At 34.2% G+C, this 24,520-nt stretch overlaps 2 protein-coding genes and 1 pseudogene across 2 annotated transcripts in view; 1 reads left to right on the forward strand and 2 right to left on the reverse strand.

Moving 5' to 3' along the window:
- The first annotated feature begins 5,600 nt into the window (after positions 1 to 5,600).
- The window catches only part of LOC140816010 (PP2A regulatory subunit TAP46-like), a 43,330-nt gene continuing 24,410 nt past the window's right edge, over positions 5,601 to 24,520 (forward strand). The window contains exons 1-5 of the mRNA XM_073175077.1: positions 5,601 to 5,681; positions 5,782 to 5,904; positions 6,120 to 6,206; positions 6,305 to 6,409; positions 6,511 to 6,672. Coding sequence (XP_073031178.1) covers positions 5,601 to 5,681; positions 5,782 to 5,904; positions 6,120 to 6,206; positions 6,305 to 6,409; positions 6,511 to 6,672 — 558 coding nt within the window. The remainder of the gene's footprint in view (positions 5,682 to 5,781; positions 5,905 to 6,119; positions 6,207 to 6,304; positions 6,410 to 6,510; positions 6,673 to 24,520) is intronic.
- LOC140817536 (phytolongin Phyl2.2-like) lies at positions 7,686 to 9,089 on the reverse strand (annotated as a pseudogene).
- Positions 13,468 to 17,393, reverse strand: LOC140817426 (PP2A regulatory subunit TAP46-like). The gene is made up of 10 exons (XM_073177095.1): positions 17,072 to 17,393; positions 16,457 to 16,537; positions 16,234 to 16,356; positions 15,930 to 16,016; positions 15,727 to 15,831; positions 15,464 to 15,625; positions 14,816 to 14,851; positions 14,649 to 14,720; positions 13,996 to 14,276; positions 13,468 to 13,893 (listed from the first exon to the last, which is right to left on the reverse strand). Exons 2-10 carry the CDS (start codon positions 16,535 to 16,537, stop codon positions 13,644 to 13,646), a joined length of 1,197 nt encoding a protein of 398 aa, XP_073033196.1. The 5' UTR covers positions 17,072 to 17,393; the 3' UTR covers positions 13,468 to 13,643.

The raw sequence follows: 24,520 nt of genomic DNA on the forward strand, positions 1-24,520 counted from the left end.
TTCGAGCCCTACCGGCCATCTCAAGCTACGCAATGGCGTTTCCGGCCTTCGAGTGCCGCTCCGATCTTGATTGCACGCGGACTGCTGCACCGTCCGGTAGGAAAATCAAGCCTCCGATGCTCCACGGCGCGATGTCGGTCTACGGACTTTCCTCAAGGATTTAAAAATTCCCACCAAATTTCATTAGGCAGCTGAGCAACAAGGCGCGACGGAACTGTAGCAACATTGGTGTGGCGCAGGTTGTGGCTGTTTCGTGGCTAAACGACCAGGGTGACTTGGATTTCAAGTTCGCAGCTAAGGCTGTCGTTGCTGCGGCTGTGGCCGCCTCCGCGCCGGTTGACGAGGTGATTGTGGCTGAAAATACTACTTTTGATCGGGAAAATGTACGATTTGAGGTCGCGTCCTTTCAAATACGCTTCCTTTTTGAATTTGGATGGTAGCGTCGCGATTCATGCCGGTATGGTTTTAATTAATTCAACATATTCTTTGATTTCGATTTTTCTTTACTTGACTTCTCGGTTATGAAATCTCATTTGTGTGTTTCTTCTAGCATATTTTTATTTTCTTGATTATTGTGAAACATATTTGGAAGTAAAACAGTTTTTCCGATGCCTGATAATTTAAAAAAAATTCTCGGTATATTGATTATTCAGGAAAAGTGTCTGTGGCATTGTAAGAACTCTTTTGCACTATTTGTTGAACGTCCAAATCCAAGATGGATTTCGTAGAATTGCTTTTGTTGATCGTCGTGGATTGTACTTTCTTTTGATGTTTACATTAAAGTGTCCAGGTGAAAGATTGGGCCGTGGTATTGTTACTGACACAATTACTACCCCAGCCGTTAATACAGCTGCCTATTTCTTCAAGAAATTATGTTAGGACGTCGAGAGCCAGGTTTCATTGTTGTTTTTCACCTGAAAAGTTTGATCTCGAGAATTGTAATCTTATCTGTGTGTTTCATTTCGTCGTAGGTACAAGCCTGAAATTGTTGATATCGTAGTCGGCCGTGTTATTGAGTTATTTTTTTCCCTTTTGCGTCGTTCTTGATCGCCAGATTATTTAAACACAATTTTAATGAGTATTGTTGATTTTTTATAAGACCTGGATAGACATTAACAGTGTATATTGTCTACCATATCTGGTTTCTTTACGATATGAATATGTTGTTTTATGTAAACTCTTAATGAGATCCATCAAGCGAAGCAGATTTTTTCCGTTGATATGCTTTTTTTAAGAGAACCCCAAGCGATGGGGAACTAAGGAGACTTGTCTATAAAAATGAAGCATAAGTACACCGAGGGGGATCAAGCCTAAGCGTGTGATAACCTCAACATGAATCTTGTTTAGCCAACTATATTCAGAAGTTGTTGACTCCTAACAATGCAGCAAAAAGATGACATCAGCCAAAAAAACGACCTCAACCATCAATTGATTCAATCGACACTAGCCCTGTCAATTTATCTCCACCATCTGGGCTTTCCATTTCTGGTAGTACAGGTGAAATGTATGAAAATGGTGTGGTTTCTATATCTTGTACAATATTATGCCTACACGCTCCACTGGAGGGAGCTTGTGTCCCATGTGGGCACATGGCTGGGTGCATGTCTTGTTTGAATGGAATTAAGGCCCAGAAATGGGGCTGCCCTGTATCTCGTTCCAAGATCGATCAGGTTATACATATATATGTTAATTAAATGGCATATGGATAAGATGTTACTGGTGAGTTTCATTGCTCTTGTTTGGAAGGAAATTCTATATTGAACTCGGATCAACTGGATTAGTCATTTTCCATCCCACACCGTCGCATCCTTCATATTCCATAAAAGAAAAAATATACAACGGAATGATCCAACGGTGTCAGGTGGACCATGAAACTTCGGTCTTTCATGATTTGGCTTCCTGCAAACTTTCAAAACCTTTTATTTTCCCTGCAGATTTAAATTACCTTAGCTTTAAGAGACGGATGATCAACTGTTACATGTTGTTTCTCCTTTGTAGCCAAAGATGCACGCCAGCTCGGCTCTGGCAGCGTAACTTACAAGATTGAATTCATGTTTACATAATCTGTTAGTCATTTATGGTGAACAATGCAAGCTTTTTATGAGTTATATATGCCTCAATATTGTGATTATGCCATAAGAACTTGAAATTCAGTGCATGTATGGTAACCATGATGAAGTTTTTTTTATGGTTGTGTGCTATATAATTGTTTTTTTGTAAATTTTAAAGTAACTCTGCTCCTTTTGCTTCTCATTCAGCAGAGGTGAGTGTATGTTTCCATGTATAATTTTTCTTAGATGAATGGTACGTACTAGATGAAGTAGTTTATGGGTAAAGTGTAATACTTATGAGAGAGTAAAAACCGTATATTTTTTTTTTATATTTATGTTCAAGAATGTCGCATCTTGTTCACCACTTCAAAATCAGATTTCTTTTAATATTATAGTGTCATTTCTGCCAATTCAAAAATATTTTTCTTCTACAGATTCCATGAACGTACATTGTGGGAGTTAAACTTGTTTACCAGAACAAAACATGGCACCTAATCATCGAATTTGTTTAATTTGCTTGCATTATAATTCAATAATCATGGTTAAATTCAAAAGCCTAACGTCTGTTGAAAATTAACTAATGGTCACTACAAAAAAAAAAATTGGATTAGCGACGGTTTAGACAGTCCAACACATAACGGTAAAACCCGGGCTCTGATACCATGTTAAGATTGGAACTTTGACCTAACTCAACCCCAAAAGCTAGCTCAAGGGGGGAGGGTTGTCCAAGCCCATATATACAACTCCCTGGTTAATTATCCAACAGCGTTGCCAAAAGGGTAAGGCGACGGTTTTAACGACAGTTTGGCTAACCGTAACAGGAGGCGTCGTCGCATTCAAAAAGCGACGGTTGTTCAACTCCCGTTGTTATATAGTGATGGTTTTTATGAAGAACGCCGTCGCTATATTTGCGACGGTAAAAATAGCGACGGCGTTAATACCGTCGCAAATATAGCGACGGCGTTTATAAAAACACCGTCGCTACTTTAAGCGACGGTTTAATATACCGTCGCTACTTTAAGCGACGGTTTATATTAAACCGTCGCTATATTAAGCGACGGATTTTAAATCCATCGCTATATTAATCGACGGTTTTTTAAAAAAACCGACGCTTAAGTAGCGACGGTGTTTATACATAAAATTCATATAAAAAAATTACGAACGGAATATCGCACTAAAAAAACTACTAATAAATTTTCTGTAAAAAAAAAAAACTTTACCCTAATTTGCACGAAGACATGCAGCTTTATGTAACGGAAGATCGCACCGACGAGGAAATCTACAAAATATTTTACGAAAAATTGTTAGTACAAAACAAAAAAATCGAAACTTTGAAAAAATGGATAAAGTTTCGCTACTACCGGATAGAGGTGAAAAATCGTTTTAGAAAATGATCGCGAAGCTCGGTATATAAAGAACTATAGCGACGGTTTTTAAAAACCCGTCGCTATATAGCGACAGTTTGTAAAAACCTGTCGCTATATAGCGACGGTGTTTCAAAAACCGTCGCTATATAGCGACGAGTAAAGAGAACCTGTCGCTAAATTAGCGACGGGTGAAAAACCCGTCGCTACAGTAGCGACGGTAAAGGCAAACCGTCGCCGATCTGAATCGGCGACGGTTTGTGCAAGAAAACCGTCGCTTTTTTACCTTGCGTTTAACATCCTTTTTTATTAAAACCGTCGTCTATTAAATTAAGCGACGGTTTATGAAAATTTGTCGCTATAATAGCGACGGTAGCGATGGGTTTAATTAAATCGTCGCTTAATTTAATATGCGACGGTTCTAATAAGAACCGTCGCTATATAGCGACGAGAAATAAAAACCGTCGCTATTTGAGCAACGGTTTTACTAAAACCGTCGCTAATCCTTCCGTTTTTTTGTAGTGGGTGTACATTTTTCCAGGGACTAAAATCTACTACTGATTTCTGAGACTTAATTCCTCTATTTTGCACAAAGGATATAATTGTAGATATGATTATCAGTTGATGAAGTGTTATGCATTGCTTTAAAAAAATTAATTATTTACTAATCACTTGAATATAAATTTTAATATGGTACAAGCTCTAATTGTTGAGACCATTGCTAATCAGCGATACAAAAACATAAAGAGTGTTCTCAGTAAATTTGTTTTTTTTTTTTAAAGGAGAAACAGAATGTGCTCCTAAATTTGAGCTTTTTTTTAATGAAACTATGTCGAAAAAGTGACAAAAATATGACTTTTTGAATTAAATTATGTAGACGAGACCAAAGGGTGCAAATAAAAAGTGCACAAATGTGTTCCTCGGAACTTGAATTCATGGGAAGAACCCGTATGTTTGAACAACACAATTATTTGTAATCTCCTTTACTAAGTAACGAGAACAAATTGGTTGTTTACTTGGAGTTCGGATGCATTTGTTGACAGTTATGTTATCGTCGCGCACAAACATATTGTGAGAAACATTAATTTTTTGTGACATGTTCGTTGATGTTTGAAATATCAAAATTATATTTACAAAAATGAGTTGTTATCATCCTTCTTGTCTATTCATATACTTTGATTTCTTTTGTTAGTCTCTCGATGTAATCATCTATTCAGCTATCTTGTGAATTAAATTGATTATCATATTTAAATATCTTAAAAACTCGAAGTTACAAAATTCATAAATACATCAACTAAAATCTCAAGTAAAAAATGTTATTTCTATTGAAATCCTATCTACATTAACGAGTTTTCAAAGCTCTTTGATGACACTAATATTTTAAATGCTCTTACCGATTGTTTAATGATTCATATTACAACTAATATTTAAGTTAAAGTTGTCGCGTTCGTAAAACCATTAGCGTCAACTATATCATTAAGTGAGGCACCCTTACAACCACTACCCTGATTTATTTATGGATGTTCTTTTTTCGAATTTATGATAACAAATTTATGGAGTAGATCTATTATTAAATTTTAAGATGAACATATACGTTATGTCCAATTCGAGACTTGTTATTAAAATTCTCCTATTTTAATATCAACTCAATATTTTCCTTAACTATTTTCAATTTTATAAATTCTTTGTTTTTCCATTTTTTTTTTACTTTGTTAAGTATAATGTCAACTTGAAATAGACTACAAATATAAAAGTAAATAAAAAATTACTATAACCAAATATTATGGTTTTTAAAATTAAATTATTAAATAAGACCTAAACAAATATGAACATATGATTAATTGATCTTGAGATAAATATAAATGCTTATATGTTGGACTACAGAGCTGGGTAAGACACCTCAAGAATTGATGTGCCGCCCTTACCTATATATATATAAACACATTACAATCCCCAAATAGTACTTGGGTTTTTTTTTTTTTATCAAAAGCCTAGCCCATTTAGAATGCAATCACAATGGAAATACGATTGGCCTAGGCCCAAACGAATGAGAGAAAGCTTCTCTTTAAATCCACCTAGGGCTTCTCATATTCACGACACTCTAGTAAAATAGAATAGATAGAAATTCGCGTATTCAATTTCAGAACTTGAGTGACAAAACCTAATCAGCTTTGTGGAATTAACGATGGAGGACACTAAGTTGCCGATTCTATTCGAGCAGGCTCAAAAGATTCACCAAATCGCCTCCGATTCTTCAATCGAACAGGTTTTAGAGTGACTGTGTATTAGATGTGTGTTATATTCTGTTATCTTTTCCTTTGAGTATTATTTCATGTATATGTTTCATTCTTAATAATTATTGTCAGGAAACTGTGAGAAACAGTTGCGAGGTTTTGAGGAAATGCGAGGATATGATTGGAAAGTTGGGGTTATTTTCATCTAATGAGACGAAGGATGATATCAGTACTAACAACCTCAAATATCTTCTTGTAGGTGTTGAATATTTTTTAAATCTTCATGAAAGGCAAAGTAATCTAAATGGATGAATGTTCTGGTTTTGTTTTCCGCTTTAATCTTTAAACTCACTTTCTTGCAAATGTGATAAAAAAACGTGAGATGATTTTCGTTTCTGTGATAATCTGATGTATTGTTCGTGTCTGAAAGTTATCGTTTAAAAGTATTTAACTCATGGTCTTTGATGCAGGTTCCATATTATCTCGGTGAGCTAACAGAAAAAAATTCACAGGAGAACCAGATTCAGATTCTTAAAGCTTCACCAGCCAAGCTAAAGGTACTAGTTTTAGATTTTGGTCACACGATAAGGCAATGTGCTCAAGGAAGCTATTGATAATTTTTTGAATGTCGAATTTTCATTTGGCCATATTCTAGGAATTTATTTCATTTTGTGAAGCTATGGAGCTAGTACCAGAAGATGAACTGGAATCATCTATGCAATCAAGGAGCAATTCATCTGCTGATCAAAGAGCTAAGAAGGTTGGCATTCTTCCTCGGACATGTTTCATTGAACTTCATAGTTCCATTTGTTGAATAAGTGATAGTACTCCTCTGCATCTAATACTTGGGATTTACTTCAGATTGCTCGGTTCAAACGCACAAAAGCGGCCGAGTCAAAATTGCTTGAAATAAAAGAACGGAAGGAACGTCGTGGGCGCTCAACTAGAGCATCTGCACTATCTACTCCCATAGAGAGGGGGGAACAAGATTTAGAGGATGATGACGGAGAAGAGGAAAGGGAAGTAAGTTGTTTATGGAGAATTCATTTAATCAAAGTGATGTTCTTTATAGAATAGGTTTCTAGCATGAGTTACACTGTGTCTCCTGACTCTTCTTAATGCCAAAAGCACATAATATACAATTTTATGATGCACATTTCACTGGTGCTTGTAATTAGAATACATGTGGCCAATCTATGTAGCTGCTCTGAATCATGATAAATAGGAAGAATTCAACATTTTATGGTCGTAATAACTTGAACAGACAAATCTGGACTGAGAATTCACCTCTATTTAACACCAGCACTTTCTTGTTGGCTTTAAGGCTTACTTTTTGCTGGTCATTTATTTTTCCTCTGTGTCACAGTATTATGAGGAAAATTCACCCTCGCAATTGCCTATGTCACCATCTGATACGCGCTTTTCTATTCTATTTTGAAGCATAAACATGTTAAATTGTTTGTTATAACACATTTTTCATGTAAATTTTAATGATTACATTGATTGTGAACTGATTTAATAAATCGTAATGTTGCATTTTCTATTTTTATTCAAATAATTCTAATTCATATCACGAGTGTCAATTCGAGTGGGTTGGGTGGGGTTGAGCAAAAGTATTATTCAAAAATTGCTCAACCCAAACCTAAACCCGAATCAAGCCATCAACCCATATAACTCGATTTTGAATTTTTTAAAGAAAATTAAATAATACTTTTTGTTGTGTGTACATATTGGTGTTTTGATGATTTTTGTGTGTGTAATATGTAAACTACTTGTAATAAACACTGGTTTTACAGTCTTTTATCACCTTACTTGTATATATTATCTGGAATTTTCTTAACCTTCTGAAATTTAATATTAATTGAATAAATATTTGATTTAGGATTCGACTGTAATCAATACACTTCATTGATCCAAAATCTAAAGTAAATTCGTAAGCAGGGAAAAAAAGAGAATTTGAAGGGAGATTAAAGTGTTATTTTTAGGTATTCCAAGTTAAAAATACACTAAATACTGCCATAGTTAAGACTCAGACAAATAATAAAAAATATATAAAAACAATTCATTGCACACCAACAAAGTTCAAGAAAACATACAGAATCCACCGCCTTGCATATGAATTCTATACAACACCTACTATACACACTGAAGAAGCCTTCAACACAAAATGTTTACAACAGCAGCATAAATCAACTCGTCCTGTGCTATCACATAGATTTGATTGTCATTGGTAAAAAAAATCAACTTTACCAGCAAACGCCAAAAAACCACATTTTGCGGTCGATTTGCATCCAAAATATGCCAATGCATCTTATCTGTGTAATACAAAAACAAGACAAAAAAAACCTTTGATCTTTTTCCAAATTTGTTCAGCTGTCAGCGGTCAACGCATTTAAACCCACTGTAAACCCACAACCAAACTGCAAACAAGATGGTGCAAATGATCAGATCTAGGGACAAAACAATCCAAACTTGCTTTTTCCAAACATTCTTTGCCTTGTGATGGTTGTGTAGCCCCAATAATTCTGTAGAATAAACTCCATTCTTGTGCATAACAAGAGAAAATTCTCGGCCAGATCCTATTCCCATGATTTTCATTTTCTTCACAAACTCGGTTTTCTCCTTTTTCGGTGTTCATTCTTCCCTTTTCCTTGAATTCTCCGAACCACTTTTTCTTGATCATCTTGAACGTCATGGCAGCATCCGAATTATGTCTTCCCACCGAACAGGGCCCCGACCACAACATCCTGTTTGGGTTCATTCTCATCCCCCTGGGAGACCCGAAGCCCTCCACGTCTGTGCCGAGAGCATGACCTAGAAGTTGATGGAAAACCGGGTTAAATTCACCTTGAAAACAATGTGAGCTCAAAAGTTCCAAACTCTTTTTCCCCGGATCCCCGTTAAAAACGTCCTCAAAAGAGTCTTTCACGCTCTTCAAAAATGCCCAACCTTCCGAATTCTCCAATTTCACATCGAAAATCGCGAAATAAACGAAAGGGTCCTCGATCAAGAAAGAGTAGGTGCGGGAGCGGACGGTGTGGGAGAAGGTGGAATGAAAAGCCAGAGTCTTTTCCAAACATTTCGCGGCAAGAGCACCTAGGGTCTCGTCCCTGGAATTGAACTCCGCCAAAACGGTGGTGCCCTTCGCAATGCAGGCGTAGTGTAGCACATCCGGATACAACACCATCGTACAAATCCAATGCAACCCTTAATACCCAAAAAAAATTTCTTATTTCGTAATCCCCTTTTCGCTTCTATTCCTGAAAAAGGAAAATCCAATTGGATGGTTGCTTCAAGTACGTATACAATTGTGGGTTTATCGAAATCAACCCCTTTGAGGTAGGGCAACATGCGGAAACGGCGTCAAAAACGCCGAAAGAAACAACTCTAGGGATTGCGAGAAGTCGCTTCAGCCGCCGGAAAAGGAGAAGAAGCCTCGAACAACTGGGAAATTTAGGTAAATAACACTCAACAACAACATATTTAAAAAACTAGCACTCACTTTTGAAATGTCTATTTTACCCTTATTTTAAATATTTTCAAATCCTTTTTTTTTTCTTAGAACCTAAACTAATGTTTTCTTCTTCTTCTTCCTTTGGGCTGCTCATTTGTTCTTTTTTTTTTTAGGGTTATGGTAAAAACAAAGTGAGTAATTCGTGTTTTATATCCTATTTACTATATTATGGTATGTTTTCATTGATAAAAAATTACGAAATTAAACATAGTGTGAAATAAGACAAAAATGACTAAGGTGACCGAATGGCGACTGGGAGCAACCGAATGGCGATTGAGTTATATAGTAAAAAATAGTGAGCAAGTTCATGTTTTACATGATACTTAATATATTATGATATATTTTTATGGATAAGAGATTATAAGATAAAAATAGTGTGAAATAAGCTAAAATGCGATTGAGGGCGACCGAATGACGATTGAGTGATATGATAAAAACAAAGTGAGCAAATTCGTGTTTTATATCACATTTACTATATTATGGTACGTTTTCATGGATAAGAAATTACGAAATTAAACATAGTGTGAAATAAGGCAAAAATGACTGAGGGCGACCGAATGGCGACTGAGACCGACCGAATGTCGACTGAGTTATATAGTAAAAAAATATTGAGCAAGTTCAAGTTTTATATTTTACTTAATATATTATAATATATTTTTTATGGATATGAGTTTATAAAATGAAAAATAATGTGAAAGAAGCTAAAAAGCGATTGAAGGCGACCAAATGACGATTGAGTCATGTCGTAAAAACAAAGTGAGTAAATTCGTGTTTTATATCATATTTACTATATTATGGTGTGTTTTCAAGTATAAGAAATTATGAAATTAAACATAGTGTGAATTAAGGCAAAAATGACTGAGGGCGGCCGAATGGCGACTGGGAACGACCGAATGACGATTGAGTTATATAGTAAAAAATAGTGAGCAAGTTCATGTTTTATATGCTACTTAATATATTATGATATATTTTTATAGATGAGAGATTATAAGATGAAAAATAGTGTGAAATAAGCTAAAAAGCGATTGAGAGCGATCAAATGATGATTGAGTGATTTGGTAAAAACAAAGTGAGTAAATTCGTGTTTTATATCACATTTACTATATTATGGTACGTTTTCATGGATAAGAAATTACGAAATTAAACATAGTGTGAAATAAGGCAAAAACGACTGAGGGGCACCGAATGACGACTGAGTTATATAGTAAAAAATAGTGAGCAAGTTCATGTTTTATATCCTACTTAATATATTATGATATATTTTTATAGATAAGAGATTATAAAATGAAAAATAGTGTGAAATAAGCTAAACAGCGATTGAGGGTGACCGAATGAAGATTGAGTGATATGATAAAAACAAAGTGGGTAAATTCGTGTTTTATATCTTATTTACTATATTATGATATTTTTCATGTATAAGAAATTACAAAATTAAACGTATTGTGAAATAAGACAAAAATGACTGAGGGCGACTGAATGGCGACTGGGAGCGACCGAATGACGACTGAGTTATATAGTAAAAAATAGTGAGCAAGTTCATGTTTTATATGCTACTTAATATATTATGATATATTTTTATGGATAAGAGATTATAAAATGAAAAATAGTGTGAAATAAGGTAAAAACAATATTTTCTAGTACATCAAGTGGTTTTATTAGATCACTCATATATCATTCAGTCACTCTTTGTATTATGACATTATTTTTATAGTTTACACTATCACTCCATTATGCTATACTTAAATAGATTAAATAGACCCCAAACGTGAAGTTGCTCGTATTTTCTATTATAAGAATCATATATCACTCAGTCGCTCTATGGATTATTTTACGTCACTTTTATATTTTATACTCACACGATTATAATATATTATAATATAATAAATAATCCACAAAACATTAATTTGATCACCTTTTATACATTGAATAATACAAAATATTTTCAATTCATTCATACTAAATCATTAATGTTCAATTACATTTAAAAAAAAACATCCAACCTCCCACTTCCAAAAAACAATATTTTTTAGTACATCAAGTGGTTCTATTAGATCACGCATATATCACTCAGTCGTTCTCAGTCGCTATTTGTATTATGACATTATTTTTATAGTTTACACTATCACTCCATTATGCTATACTCAAATAGATTAAATAGACTCCAAACGTGAAGTTGCTCGTATTTTCTATTATAAGAATCATATATCACTCAGTCGCTCTTTGAATTAATTTACGCCACTTTTATATTTTATACTCACATGATTATAATATACTATAATATTGTAAATAGTCCACAAAACATCAATTCGATCACCATTTATATATTGAATAATATAAAATATCTTCGATTCATTCATACTAAATCATTAATGTTCAATTACATTTTTTTAAAAAAACATCCAAACTTCCACTTCCAAAAAACAGTATTTTCTAGTACATCAAGTGGTTCTATTAGATCACTCATATATCACTCAGTCGCTCTTTGTATTATGATATTATTTTTATATTTTACACTATCACTCCATTATACTATACTAAAATAGAGTAAATATACCTCAAACATGAAGTTGCTCGTATTTTCTATTATAAAAATCATATATCACTCAGTCGCTCTCAGTCGCTTTTTTAATTATTTTACGCCACTTTTATATTTTATACTCACACGATTATAATACACTATAATATAGTAAATAGTCCACAAAACATTAACTTGATCACCTTTATACATTGAATAGTACAAAATATCTTCGATTCATTCATACTAAATCATTAATATTCAATTGCATTTAAAAAAAATACATACAACCATCCACTTTCAAAAAACAATATGTTTTAGTAAAAGTACAAAATAAGCAATAAATATGTCATAAAAATTAAATGATTTAACATATAATCGGATGACATAACATATCAAAGTGGACGACTGAAAACAGAATTGAGCGACTGAAAACAGAATTAAGCGACTGAACCCATAATATTTGGGCGACAGAATATTTAAGAATGAAATATATGAAAAATTATATTTACAATATATACATTCTAATAAAAACCGGTAAATCGATAAAAAAATTGACATGACATTAGAACTTACACATGATTTAAAATATTTGACAATGTCGAGAAAAATTGAAACTTTTTTTAGGAAAACAAATGACTACAATATTCTCTTGCTTAATGTAGAGGAAGAAAAAAATTGAAGAGAAGACCAATGAGTGAAGGATGAAGAAAAGAAGAATCGTTGTAAGAAGGATGAAAAGAATGGAGAGAACAAAAACCCATTTTCTTTCTCCTCTTTTTGTTTTGTATTGTATGCTTATTTTGTTTTAATTATTTTTTTAAGTGGATGTTATTTATCAAATTTTGAATTCTAAAAGACTAATATATAAAATTAAAATTTGCTTAGGGTTAGATTTTTAATTGGCCCCGAACAACTTCTCCATGGGCTGGCGTGGGCTGGTGGGGACGGTGCGATCTTATCAGGAATTATTTCTCTCTTATTTTAATTAAAATATATTTTTATAATTATCTTTAAATGTATTCAAAGCAATCCATAAATTTTTTAATTTACATTAATTTATTTATTTTTAATAATAATATATTATATGAAAACATATGGATAGAACTTCGAAGAGTACCTGAGTTTGGTCCACCATAGTCCATAACAACCGGATTGATTGTGAGTTATTACATAATTTGTATTTGAATATTTTAATTTAAGCTAATAAAATAAGGATTGATACAAATCCGCCATATAATCTCTAAAACAAATACAACTTTAAAACTAAAGACCAAATTTGAAGAAATAAAATATCAATATTATCATGTATATATACAAATCAGTAGGAGCTTAAATATCATGGAACTTTAAAATAAAATATGTCGGAAATTTGTACAAAACAATGAAAATGCTTGAGCTGTCTATGAATTTTTGCAGGGAGTTATCAAAGTTTGTGTGATGTCTATATTATCTTTTTTATTTATGTCGATTAGTTATTTTTCTTCCAAATTCTGGACGATTTATTAATAGAATTTGTTTTAAGTTTAAATTTATCAGGTTTTGGAAATCCAATAGGATTTTAAAAATGTAAATGGAGATTTTGTTAGCCTAAATCTAAGCAGACACAAATTATATTGGTAATTTATGATGTATTTGGATTGAATATTTAAAATTCATAATTTTGAATTTATTTAGAAAACTCAAATATATCTTTCCGTAGCCATGTTGAATTTCAAATTTTACCTTTTTGAAAAATATATTAATTCAAGAAAACAAATATCAGGTGATTTTTCGAACGCACAAAACACGTACTCATCGGCTACGTCTATCATACAAGGAAATGTTCATAATTTATAACAGCAGCACCACAAAACTGGAACTGAATCACTAGGCAGACACGGAAAACCGAAGCAATCATCCGCCAATTTTATTTGTGTAATTCTACTTAGTGACATGAAAGAAATTTCAACAATATCTTCAGTCTTAGCCACAGGGTGTGAGCTTCTTATTGCCTGCCCCACGAGGGTTGTCGTCTTTCCAGTCGTCCCACACCCTTGCCTTCTCTTGTGCCGCATCATCATCTTCCTCATCGTCCTCGCCTGGTTTTGACTGACGATTATCCTTGTACCATGATGAGTTCGCTTCTTCCATGAGCTTTGCATTATTCTCTTGCCATTTGTTCATAATATTCATCTCCTTCAGCCCAGCTTCTTCGATACTCATAGTTGGCATTCTGTAAATGCGAACCATATTTATTTATTTTCTTTTCCTCAAGTGCGTGTTCAAAGCGAAGAGTCGGGTGATTTTTGAGTTATTAAGACTAGCAGCAGCATACCTGTGATGAGGTTGGAAAACCTGGGCTGCCATTCTCTCTCTCTCGCTTGTTGGGTTTTTGGAAACAAGGCTAGCGGGTCCGAATATCATACGTTGGTGCTTGTGCTCGTGAAACCGTGACACCTTTGCTCGACCTTCTAAAACATCTTGAGCAAAAGTAGCACATGTAATAGGAGTTGCAGGTTTAGTATATCGAGCCCTTGCCGCAGCATCACGATGCCAGGATTCAGCTTTGTGGGTGCGCTCATTAAGAGTAGATTGTGAATAGTTGCCGTCCCCTTCCTATAAAAGGCGTAGTATCACTTGCACACAGAACATAATTGTGAAAGTTGAATATGGTATATGAAATAAACACAGAGTTGAGGATTCAGGTCACGCGAGGAAAACAATAAAATGTAGTATCGAAGCAACCATGAACTTGACAACAGGAGGATTCAGGTCACGCGAGGAAAACAATAAAATGTAGTATCGAAGCAACCATGAACTTGACAACAGAAGGCCGGGGAAGCACCTATACAGTAGTCACATTGTAAGAGAACTGAAGGGAACAGAAGGAAATGTTGCCAGACCCGTGGCATATAATTTCATGAAAGAATGCATTCCCAAGACGATGCATGAACATGATAGAGAGAAAATATATTACCGACTACATACCTTGGATTGGTTCTCCTTTACAGCTAAGAGCATTTCTTCCTCTTTCTTAAGCATCTCCGACAAATCAAACGACTGTTATAGGCATGTGGGTAAGTACCAAGGAAACAAGAGAAAGAAGTTAAAAATACAAAGGACAGTCTCCAAAGATCAGAAACATCCAGACCAACCTTACATAGTGCCAAGGAGATGGTGGTTATCCATGCCTGCAGGCATCTAACCAAACAATCATCATTATGATCCATGCAATGGTATGGAGGGAAGGGGAGGAACAAATAAAAACAATGGTTCTTAATTGAGCAGTGTCATCGAGGGATGCCTTTTAGAATTAGCGCATTGATTTCAACAATTTTGACAACAATCAGGGAAAAATGTGTTATAACAAACAATTTAACATGTTTATGCTTCAAAATAGAATAGAAAGCACATATCAGATGGTGACATAGGCAATTGCGAGGGTGAATTTTCCTCATAATACTGACACAGAGGAAAAATAAATGACCAGCAAAAAATAAGCCTTAAAGCCAACAAGAAAGTGCCGGTGTTAAATAGAGATGAATTCTCAGTCCAGATATGTCTGTTCAAGTTATTACGACCATAAAATGGTGAATTATTCCTCTTTATCATGATTCAGAGCAGCTACATAGATTGGCCACATGTATTCTAATTACAAGCAGCAGTGAAATGTGCATCATAAAATTGTATATTATGTGCTTTTGGCATTAAGAAGAGCCAGGAGACACAGTGTAACTCACGCTAGAAACCTATTCTATAAAGAACATCACATTGATTAAATGAATTCTCAATAAACAACTTACTTCCCTTTCCTCTTCTCCGTCATCATCCTCTAAATCTTGTTCCTCCCTCTCTATGGGAGTAGATAGTGCAGATGCTCTAGTTGAGCGCCCACGACGTTCCTTCCGTTCCTTTATTTCAAGCAATTTTGACTCGGCCGCTTTTGTGCATTTGAACCGAGCAATCTGAAGTAAATCCCAAGTATTAGATGCAGAGGAGTACTATCACTTATTCAACAAATGGAACTATGAAGTTCAATGAAACATGTCCGAGGAAGAATGCCAACCTTCTTAGCTCTTTGATCAGCAGATGAATTGCTCCTTGATTGCATAGATGATTCCAGTTCATCTTCTGGTACTAGCTCCATAGCTTCACAAAATGAAATAAACTCCTAGAATATGGCCAAATGAAAATTCGACATTCAAAAAATTATCAATAGCTTCCTTGAGCACATTGCCTTATCGTGTGACCAAAATCTAAATCTAGTACCTTTAGCTTGGCTGGTGAAGCTTTAAGAATCTGAATCCGGTTCTCCTGTGAATTTTTTTCTGTTAGCTCACCGAGATAATATGGAACCTGCATCAAAGACCATGAGTTAAATACTTTTAAACGATAACTTTCAGACACGAACAATACATCAGATTATCACAGAAACGAAAATCAGCTCACGTTTTTTTTTATCACATTTGCAAGAAAGTGAGTTTAAAGATTAAAGCGGAAAACAAAACCAGAACATTCATCCATTTAGATTACTTTGCCTTTCATGAAGATTAAAAAAATATTCAACACCTACAAGAAGATATTTGAGGTTGTTAGTACTGATATCATCCTTCGTCTCATTAGATGAAAATAACCCCAACTTTCCAATCATATCCTCGCATTTCCTCAAAAGCTCGCAACCGTTTCTCACAGTTTCCTGACAATAATTATTAAGAATGAAACATATACATGAAATAATACTCAAAGGAAAAGATAACAGAATATAACACACATCTAATACACAGTCACTCTAAAACCTGTTCGATTGAAGAATCGGAGGCGATTTGGTGAATCTTTTGAGCCTGCTCGAATAGAATCGGCAACGTAATGTCCTCCATCTGTAATTCCACAAAGCTGATTAGGTTTTGTCACTCAAGTTCTGAAATTGAATACGCGAATTTCAATCAGACAAGATTCCAAGAACTTTGTGTATGTGACTAAGTAAATTAATGAACGTTCAAAATCTGAAATTCGAGGGTTTGGATTTTTTTTTCTTCTCCTTTTTTTGGGTGAAAATGGGTTTGATGATATGATGGAAATACGCCAAATTGAGACTCAAAATCCCCATATCTCCTTAAAAAAATCCCTAATTCTCCCTCCCATACACACGATGAGAACCAGGTTATTCCATTCCTTATGGAATCCGATTCCACCAAAGGGGTTGGAGCGACCATAACCATGCACCTCTGATGGTTGCACTTTTGTATCATATTGCCATAATCATACAAATCCTAGTTTCAAGCTCCTCGGGTACAACCGTGTAGTCTCCATTATCTAATTGAAATTAAATTTTGTATTTAAGCAACTTTTTAGATATGTAAAAACTTGTGAGCTATCTAATACGATTTTTCAGGTTTAAGGGTCGATTTTACCTGCTGAGTCGCAAAGTTTCCTGCTTCTGCTGCCTCGCCGATTTCACAAGCTACGGTTTAGAATCTCCGGATGATAATTCGATGTGTGGGTGAGGTCGTGAGGAGATCAGGGTCGAGGGTTTCAAATGGGTGAATATTGAATCTCAATTTGGGTTCTTTTATTAAAGGGTTTTAATTGGGTTCGATTTTTTGGAGGGTCCGTTGATGCTGGATTTAACCGGACAACATTAAAAACACAAGGTGACCGTTTTGGCATCTCGACCTAAATGAGAGACTGAATCGATAATAAACCAAAACTATATGGATGTATTGCTAATATTTTCTTGAGCAAATACCATTTTAAATTTTCTTTGTAAAAAAATCAAATACCATTTTAATTTGACTATGTGCATATATATTAAAAAAATTCAAAGTAAAATATTTTTTTTTTTTTGAAAAATTTAGAGATTCTACTAAAGAAACAAATTGTGTATGTGGCCATATGTGATACAAAAACTTGTGTGAGACGGTCTCACGGTGTATTTTGTTAGACAGATATCTTATTTGGGTCATCCATGAAAAATTATTACTTTTTATGTTAAGAGTTCTACTTTTTATTGTGAATATCGGTACGGTTGACATGTCTCACAGATAAAAATTCATGAAACCGTTTCACAAAAGACCTACTCATCATGGTTTCATCATAAATTGTACATATAATAAAATCCATTAAGTATGATCGAATATGATTTCAATAACTAATAATAAGTTCTTAATATATATATATATACTAGCCACCGAGGCACACGCGTTGCGTGTGTCATGAATATATGAGGCTAATATATCAAACCTTCATGATTTTAAAACACCAAGACAGTAAAATTTTTGCACTTGATCCATGAAAAGCAAGAGATTCCAAAGCTTAAAAAAATAGGTCAAACTCAACTTGTTACCTTAAATGATATAGATGTTGATCATAAAAAATAATATTTTTTTGAAACAGTAATATCATCTAATGTGAAACAATGATAGAAGTCCATTAAAAATAATTAAACAAATAGTCAAAATATTGTCTAAAAAACATGAGAATATCATCGCACTAAAATTTATTGAATATCAAAACCTAAAATTTATTTCTACATTCATTTAATAAATTGAAAAAAAAAATCAAGTTGTAGATATCTTTAAGCATTTTATGCATATGCTAAACACTCTTTGGGCAAGCGTAGTAAGAAATTATTCATTTTATCGAATAATAACATAGTACAACATAAACAAACAAAATAAATAGAACGATCTATTAAAGTGTGCTATAAAAAATCGATATGACAAAACAAAATATAAACTACTGCAAGGATTTCGATAAATACATTACAAATAAAGTAGAAATTGGCAAACTCCTTTTATGTGTCCAAAAAACCGAAATATTGTAAGTAGACGATATTTAGAAGGAGAAGAAATTGAAGCTAAATAATATTTAAACCTTTGACAATATTTAGAAGGCAACTCTTAGATATTGGTGTAGACATGTTTAAGTTTCAATGACTCAAGAAATAAAATAACATAATTGTGAAGGCCCCTAAAACTTCTTGCTTGAAAATTTGCGGAAAATTAAAAATTTTCTTTTTAAAAGAACTTAATTGGCCTTTCTCATAAGATCAACTGATGAATCGAGTTCAATGTTTAAAATAAAAGCAGCGGAAGAAAATAATTGTTTTCCAACAACAACAATTTAAAAATGTTCGATGACTGATAAAAATTTAGTTTGCGGAATAAAATAAACACTGCTGCGCTGAGGTCCTCGGGTGCCACTACTGCCGACCCAAGCTGGCTCACTGGTCCCCGCCCTCGGCCCTGACCTCATCAGTACCTACAACAATCAAGTCTAGTGAGCCTAAAGACTCAGCATGCATATATCGCAGGTAATGAGTAAAATCTGAGTAAAAATATGCATGGGATAAAATATCATGTCATGAGGCATACTGAAAATAATCTGTACTGAGCAATTATAATACGTGCATAACTGAACTGATAATCACAGTAAAAATATTTGCTCCTTGGAGCCCTGTACTGAAATAACTGATAAAATTTTCTGTTGAGATTATGTTTTACGCCTGTGGCCACTGCACTAAGCTGAACTGATCGGTAACTGCTGAAAATAATCTGTACTGAGCAATTATAATACGTGCATAACTGAACTGATAATCACAGTAAAAATATTTGCTCCTTGAAGCCCTGTACTGAAATAACTGATAAAATTTTCTGTTGAGATTATGTTTTACGCCTGTGGCCACTGCACTAAGCTGAACTGATCGGTAACTGACTACCGGGGAGGCTGAAACTGAACTGAGCTGTCGGTCACTGAAGACCCGATGGTACCATCCTGAACTGATCGGTCACTGGCGACCGGGTGGTACCAACCTGAACTGAGCGGTCACTGGCGACCGTATAAATAATATCACTCCCACATAGTGAATGAACCACAAGCCGTATCGCATAAATCTCAAAAATAATCATTTTCTGTTTTCATGCACGTAATATAATTAAATAACATAATTAAATATGAACAACTTCGATTTTCTTGCATTAAAATCATATACTTGCGATATTTAAAAATACCTATATGACTTGATTGAGGTTTAGAAAAAGTATATACATGCCTTGGTTTGTTTTGACATAAAACAAACAAAATAACGACGCGGCGCGGCGGAGACGGATTGCTCTTCTCTTCCTCACTTAATTCCTTTAAATTAAGCATGCACCATAATTATTAAAATAGCATAAAAATCGTAAACGTGATGCATGAACATTTAAAAATATTATGATTCGTGCTCAGGGCGCTGCTAGGACTCAAATCTCACCCCGGGTGCAAAATGACAATTTTGCCCCTATAAACCCAAAAATTATCGTTTCAACCCTGGACCTCTAAAATTGATCCGAAGCTTACCAAACTCCTTAAAATATTCCGAAACATTTTTAAAATATTCCTAGATGTAAACTCGAGCCCGTATCATAACTTATCTAATTCGTTTTAAAAACTCGGGTCGGGGTTCCGGTTTTAATCTGAATAAATCGAAAATTTACCCAATTCTTCTACGACTTTTACCATAACTTAAAAAAATACTAAAAAGCTCCTAATACTATAATATTAGACCCAAAACTCTCGGCCACTATTCTAGAATGAAAAACAAAGCTCTCGGTCCATTCACAATTCACCACTTCATGCACCCTTTTCCCAATTTCACTCCATCGGCTAATCACCGATTCACCAGCTCTTAACCCACCTAACATGGACTTAGATTAGACTCTAATGAACCTTATTTAACCACACAATCGGCCCCATGCAACCTCCACTAACACCTCACCCGCTAGACACCAAAAGTGACTCCCCCGACTCTCCTTGCATTCGGTACCAATGTCTCGCTCAAGGGATCGGTCCAGCAGTGCTAGGACTATACCAGGACATGGTTCGGACCCATCATGAGTAACTCCTAGACAACCAAGAACAGCGGCCCCTCGCAAGAAACTTAGAAAAATCGTGAGCACCGAAAAAGAATGTAAGGAAACCCATGAAAATTTCTTTGACACTAGCGTTCATGGACAGATCGAGAGGTTTCAAAACACACAAGCATAAACCAGTATATACAGCGCGAATGATGCATGAAGAAAGATACAAAAGCGTGCCTTAAATGATGCTTACTCGTGAGGGACCCGAGATGAAGGCCGGAGGAAATTCTAATGCAAGAGCAAGACAAAATCTATGGGGCCTCTTGCTGAAACCGAGAGTGACAGCGGCTGGGGAGGGTGTCGGCTGATGGGAGTTTTTAGGTTTAGGTTAATGACACTTAGGTGCTAATTATATAGATATAATAATAGTTAATGGGCCTAGATTGTTTAATTTAATTATTAAAAGATGATTAAGCCATATCAACTCAAAAGTAGGCCCATTAAGCTCGAACCCACTCCCGAAAAATATAACGAGTTGAAAAGATTTTTAAACTATTAGCCGAACTCTTAAAAAGTCCCCCGATTCGCTAAAATTCACGAAACGCTAAAAATAAAGTCTCGCGGGTAAAAATACCCTAATAAAATCCTATTTTTGAACAATACACTTAAAATGCTCTAAATTAATTTATAAAAAATTAATCGTGTAATTAAAATAATTTCCTGAAAATTCCCCGGTCTCCGATCCTCGCTCGAACGTGAAATGCAACTTAAAATTCTAATGCACGAACTTTTAAAATTTCGTGAAGCAAATCCTATCATGCATGAATTATGCATAAAATGCATAAAATAATTAAACATGACTTTATTAATTTATCTCAATACTCCATCTCCAGTCCGGCCTCACTTATATACTGAAAAGATGACGATTAAACTACTGCGTAAAATAAATAAATTTAAAGAAAAGAATTTAAATACTCATGCAATAAAAATCATTTTAAATTAAATACTAGGAGTTATGCATGGCTTATACGCAGTCTAATTTACGGGTTCTACAATCCTTCCCCCCTTAAAAGAAATTTCGTCCTCGAAATTCGCTCATCCTTGATACACAAAAGTTTAAACTCTTAATTCTACCCTCCCAATAAAACATGCTTCCGTTGCGCTACTCTGATAAAATAAATGCCGAGCTGTCCTTACGCCTCCTCGATCCTAATTAAATTTGTCTATCGAAATCCTCGTTTGTGAATCGCAACTTAAAACAACGTATGATAACTTAGTTCTATTGAACTATAGCCCCGAATTATGACTTATCCCGCAGTTTCTTATACTAGAGATGGATGTCTAAACTTATCGCACCTTACTTTTCTTATAATATACTCGTAACCTTCATCGACCTATTATAATAGCATTTATGCAGTTCGACTTAAGAAACCTTTGCATCAGAATTTACTGATCGATTCTTATACTCGATAATATACTTAACTGTTAAACCTTATCTCAACCTCATAATAATATTATGCTAAGATTCTTGATTCGAATCTTTATCTTACAGCACCAAACTCACATAACTTAATTATTTACGAGTACCTCCCGAATGTAAAATTGTTGCACATTCTTAAACCTCGAGTAACGTTAATTCATAAAACCCAATTATACAATATCGCTCTTCTACCTTAATAATAAAATCCTTCTAGTATCAATTACATGCTTAAACTATTATCTTCCCAATTACATTAAAGTTGAGACCTAAGACCCTTGGACCTTTCTCCTTGAAATAAATGTCGCATTCTTACGTATCCTTAATTCTTAATTAGTACTAGCGTATAAAACTTACTAAATCATCCCACATTAATGTTGGACTAACTCTAATAAATCAACTTCACTTATAACCCATAAAATTCTAGAATCCCCATATCAAGCTTTTAGATTTCTTACTTGATAAAAATCTTCATATTCATCCATTGATAACTTATATTGAACACAACAAATTCCCTTTTGTTTTTATTTCACCCAAAATATCCGTATGAGCAAATATCCCATAAATTTGAAATTAAAATTTACCTAATCCAAATAGCTTTGAATAAAATAATCCCAATACACATATCCGTTTAGTCCCAAGTTTGTTAATGACTTCCAAAATTTCTCAAGGCAAGGTGTCTACCTCACCTCTTACGTGCGTCTACCAATTAAACTAACCATCATCGTACCCCAATTTTTTAAAATTTTATATTCTCACAAGGTATAATCTTAACTGTTAAGATCATGACTAAAACTTGTGACACATCAAACTTATGTTCCCAAAAATTTACTAACTCAATGTCTATCCTTATAACTTAACTAACCGATCAAATTTACCTTAAATCGTCATCACTTTAAATTCTTGATTTGCCACAACATTATTTCACTAACGTTTAAACTTTCACGCCTAAGATTGATTCATCTTACAATGTCCTTGGTTACCATTCATTATGACATTATAACCCAAATATCTAAATATTCTATATTTCCTTCGAGCCTAAATAACCGAAAATTCCTATAATTTAAAACGTTCAATTCTCACTTACTACTAAATAAGTTCTCAAGTTTCTTAAAATTGTAAAATTAATTCTTACTTTCCTCGAATATCATCCAATTTTTTTTTGTCCTAAATCTCGAAATTCCACAATTACCCATTAGTTCTCAGTATTCCCAATTTCATTTTTATAGATTTCCCGCATCATAAGGTTCAATAGCCTTAAGTTTATTAAACCCAAAATTAATTCCCATAACACGTCTTACATTCCTATAAATACTTAAAATTCCAATTCCTCAAAATTCGCATTTAATCCTTAAAATTTTGAAATTGCAATCTGACTCTTACAGTTCTCCAAATTTACATTTTAGCCCTACAACTCTTAGAAATTTGCATCATTGTCCCCATAAAATTTTCCATCTTTACCTCATTAAACTTTTAAATTCTCGAACTCAAAATTAAATCCCAAAATTTGGTAAATTCAAAAATAGTCCCTTAGAATTTTATTTTTGAACCTATGTCCTCAAATCATTGGTTATTACAATTAGGTCCTTAAAATTCTCAATTCCTACAATTCAATACTTAAATCCAACTATGTAGAGCATGCATCCTAAATAAATTCTCATAATTAATCTTACATTTCCATAGATACTTAAAATCCTCAAATTGTACATTTATAATCTTAAAGATTGTCGTAGTCTTCGAATCGCTATTGCTTATATGAAATCCTCAAAAATTTACTCTACTAGCAACCAAGAACCATTAATAATTTTTTTAGAAATTCTACAAGTCTCAGAAGCATTCATAATTTTTAAGTTTAACTTATGGCCCATAAGTAGAACATCAGTACTACTAACCCAAAAATTAATATAGTCAAATAATTTACGACCTCTCCTAATGCCCAATAGCAAAATTCTTATTTATGTCTGGTGGGGGTGGAGGTGCATTTCCCTCCTACCTCTGATGCTCATCGTCCTCATGACGGCACTCATCATCCCTCGCGCGCTAAACAAGGCGTCTAGGAGGCATACTGTTCCAACATAACCCATACGTAACTAACATGCATAATTCCATAATTTATTTGAAATGAACACTGAAATACTGAAAATCTGGTCGAAATTATTTCATGGAAGCATGCTGTCAAAATAATTCGTGCTTTAAATAAAATGCTGAAAAGTAAAACTTACAGACCGAAGGCGTGACTTCGTGAGCTTCTCGTGGTCAGTAGTAGTGTAACCCTTTACAAGAACATAGGCTCTGATACCAACTGTGAAGGCCCCTAAAACTTCTTGCTTGAAAATTTGCGGAAAATTAAAAATTTTCTTTTTAAAAGAACTTAATTGGCCTTTCTCATAAGATCAACTGATGAATCGAGTTCAATGTTTAAAATAAAAGCAGCGGAAGAAAATAATTGTTTTCCAACAACAACAATTTAAAAATGTTCGATGACTGATAAAAATTTAGTTTGCGGAATAAAATAAACACTGCTGCGCTGAGGTCCTCGGGTGCCA

The sequence above is a fragment of the Primulina eburnea genome, chromosome 16, assembly GCF_022965805.1.
Source record: "Primulina eburnea isolate SZY01 chromosome 16, ASM2296580v1, whole genome shotgun sequence".
NCBI lineage: Eukaryota > Viridiplantae > Streptophyta > Magnoliopsida > Lamiales > Gesneriaceae > Primulina > Primulina eburnea.